The sequence below is a fragment of the Gobio gobio genome (genome assembly GCF_949357685.1).
Source record: "Gobio gobio genome assembly, chromosome: 2".
NCBI lineage: Eukaryota > Metazoa > Chordata > Actinopteri > Cypriniformes > Gobionidae > Gobio > Gobio gobio.
This window is the reverse complement of record NC_137098.1, coordinates 64,478,594-64,481,093: the sequence shown is the minus strand read 5'-3', so window position 1 is coordinate 64,481,093 and position 2,500 is coordinate 64,478,594. Positions and strand designations below refer to the sequence as shown.

Below are 2,500 nucleotides of genomic sequence, written 5' to 3'. Positions count from 1 at the left end.
GTGTATTTGCAAGTTCACTAAGATTAATAAAACAATTTTCCCGAACAGTGTGTGTGTGTGTGTGTGTGTGTGTGTGTGTGTGTGTGTGTGTGTGTGTGTGTGAGGGAGGGAGGGAGGGAGGGAGAGAGCGAGAATGTTTAACTAAGAGGTTTAGGGGTTCCCAAATTTGTTCCCAAATTATCTGTCAAAATGTAAAGGACAAAGGAACAAGATATCCTCATTTGGAAAGAGCCATTAAACTTAATATACACTAAAAGTTCACTTCAGAAGTTGAAACAAAAAAATAAAAGCAGTTCATATTCATCAAGGATGCATTAAATCGAAAGTGACAGTAACTTTTACATTGTTTAAAAAAAGTATATTTCAAATAAATGCTGTTCGTTCTATGTTTATGGTTGTATCGCGGTTTTCACAACAATATTAAGCAACATTGATAATAATCCGAAATGTTTTCATATGAGAATGATTTCTGAAGGATCATGTGACACTGAAGACTGGAGTAAAGATGCTGAACATTCAGCTTTGATCACAGGAATAAATTACACTTTATATTCACGTAGAAAACAGCAATTTAATTTTATTGTAATGACTTTTCACAATATTACAGTTTTTACTGTATTTTTGATCAAATAAATGCAGCCTTGATGAAAATAAGAGACTTTTTATAAACATGAACCAAATGTACAGTATATAAGCAGTATGCATGTTTGTGTCTCTCTGTTTTCCAGGAATGGACTGACTACAGGTTGTCCTGGAATCCTCTGGACTATGACAAGATTGACGTTGTGCGAATTCCCCCCATGAAGGTGTGGCGTCCAGACATCTACCTAATCAACAAGTGAGAGAGAGCGTCCTCAGATAATGCCACACTGATTAAATAAAGCATGATAAGCAGCATTTATAACAGGACACATGCCGCAGTTTCTTTCTTGAACTCAATGCAGGTGAAAGGCGTTTGTCATTTGTTAATGTGAATGGGAAACAAATCTGGAACCATACAAAATACATCTATATTCAACATACACTCTCATGTCTTACAATCGTATGTAAATGTAACATGTTTTAAGTATGTTTAGATATTTGTACTTGACAATACATTTTTGCAGTGCAATCTAATAATTGTTTAGGAACTTGCTAAATCTTAACCCTCTGGGGCTCTTCGGTCATTTCTGACCAGATTTTTATTTTATTTTAAATGTTAAAAATCGTAGCTTCATCGGAATGGTCCGAAACTTGGTGACTTTATTGGAACTTGGTGTATGAACACACAAAAAACAGGGGACAGGATTTGAAAAGTCTAAGTGGTCGTAAAAAAAAATAGTCACACTCAGGGTCTTCGGGTCAAAAATGACCCCCATAGGAAATGAATGGGAAATTGGCAAAAATATGAAAATACAGAGTTTTTTTGTGCATACAATCTACAAATCAGCCAGGATGCAGAAAAAAAGGACTCAACAGTGAAGGGGTGAATCTCTAAAACATCAAGAGTGCAAAACAGACAAAAAAAAAGCACACACACACACAAAAACACAATTAGCTTTTTGAATGGCACGTGTTAATTTGTGTGTGCGTGTGTTTTTGTGTGTATAAGTGTGTGTGTGTGTGTGTGTGAGTTTTTTTTGTCTGTTTTGCACTCTTGATGTTTTAGAGATTCACCCCTTCACTGTTGAGTCATTTTTTCTGCATTCTGGCTGATTTGTAGATTGTATGCACAAAAAAAAACAATTTCCCATTCATTTCCTATGGGGGTCATTTTTGACCCGAAGGTCCTGAATGTGACTATTTTTTTTACGACCACTTAGACTTTTCAAATCCTGTCCCCTGTTTTTTGTGTGTTCATACACAAGTACCAATAAAGTCACCAAGTTTCGGACCATTCCGATGAAGCTACGATTTTTTTAATGTTTTTATAAAACGCAAGATCCACTATAGTGGGAAAAATGTGCTATTGTGTGATAAAAATTTCCACCGGATGGCACCGATCTCATTTAAAAAATTGCTTTCATGAGGCCTAGGCTTGACTCTAAAATGAAATACAGCTTTAATAAAAATGTAAAAAAAAATATATATATATGTATATAAATGTTTTATTATATTCAATGGGAAAAATTGGTCATCATAAAATTATCTCAAAACACCAAAAAAGAAAAGAAAAAATATTATTGAACAAAAATATATTTCATTGATTTTACTCAAATCTTTTTTTATCTTAATCCCGCCCTCCGGGTCATTTTTGACCCGAAAGCCCTGAGTGTGACCCATAAATGAAGAACCCCAGAGGGTTAAGAAGCCCAAATCAAACAGGTATTTGGTTTAAATGCTACTAAACACATGGACCATGCGATGTTCTCGGTGTGTGTTGATAGTAATGACGGTCAGTTTGACGTCGCCCTGTATGTGAACGTGCTGGTGAAGAGCGATGGGACCGTCTCCTGGTATCCGCCAGCCATCTACCGCAGCTCCTGCTCCATAGAGGTACATGGAAACTTCTTAGTATCCA

The 2,500-nt window shown here is 35.9% G+C and overlaps 1 protein-coding gene across 1 annotated transcript in view; it reads left to right on the top strand.

Moving 5' to 3' along the window:
• Window positions 1-2,500, top strand: part of chrnb1l (cholinergic receptor, nicotinic, beta 1 (muscle) like) — a gene marked incomplete at both ends in the record, with an annotated part of 24,020 nt that overhangs the window by 3,492 nt on the left and 18,028 nt on the right. Inside the window, 2 exons of the mRNA XM_079804218.1 lie at window positions 729-838; window positions 2,367-2,475. Coding sequence (XP_079660344.1) covers window positions 729-838; window positions 2,367-2,475 — 219 coding nt within the window. The remainder of the gene's footprint in view (window positions 1-728; window positions 839-2,366; window positions 2,476-2,500) is intronic.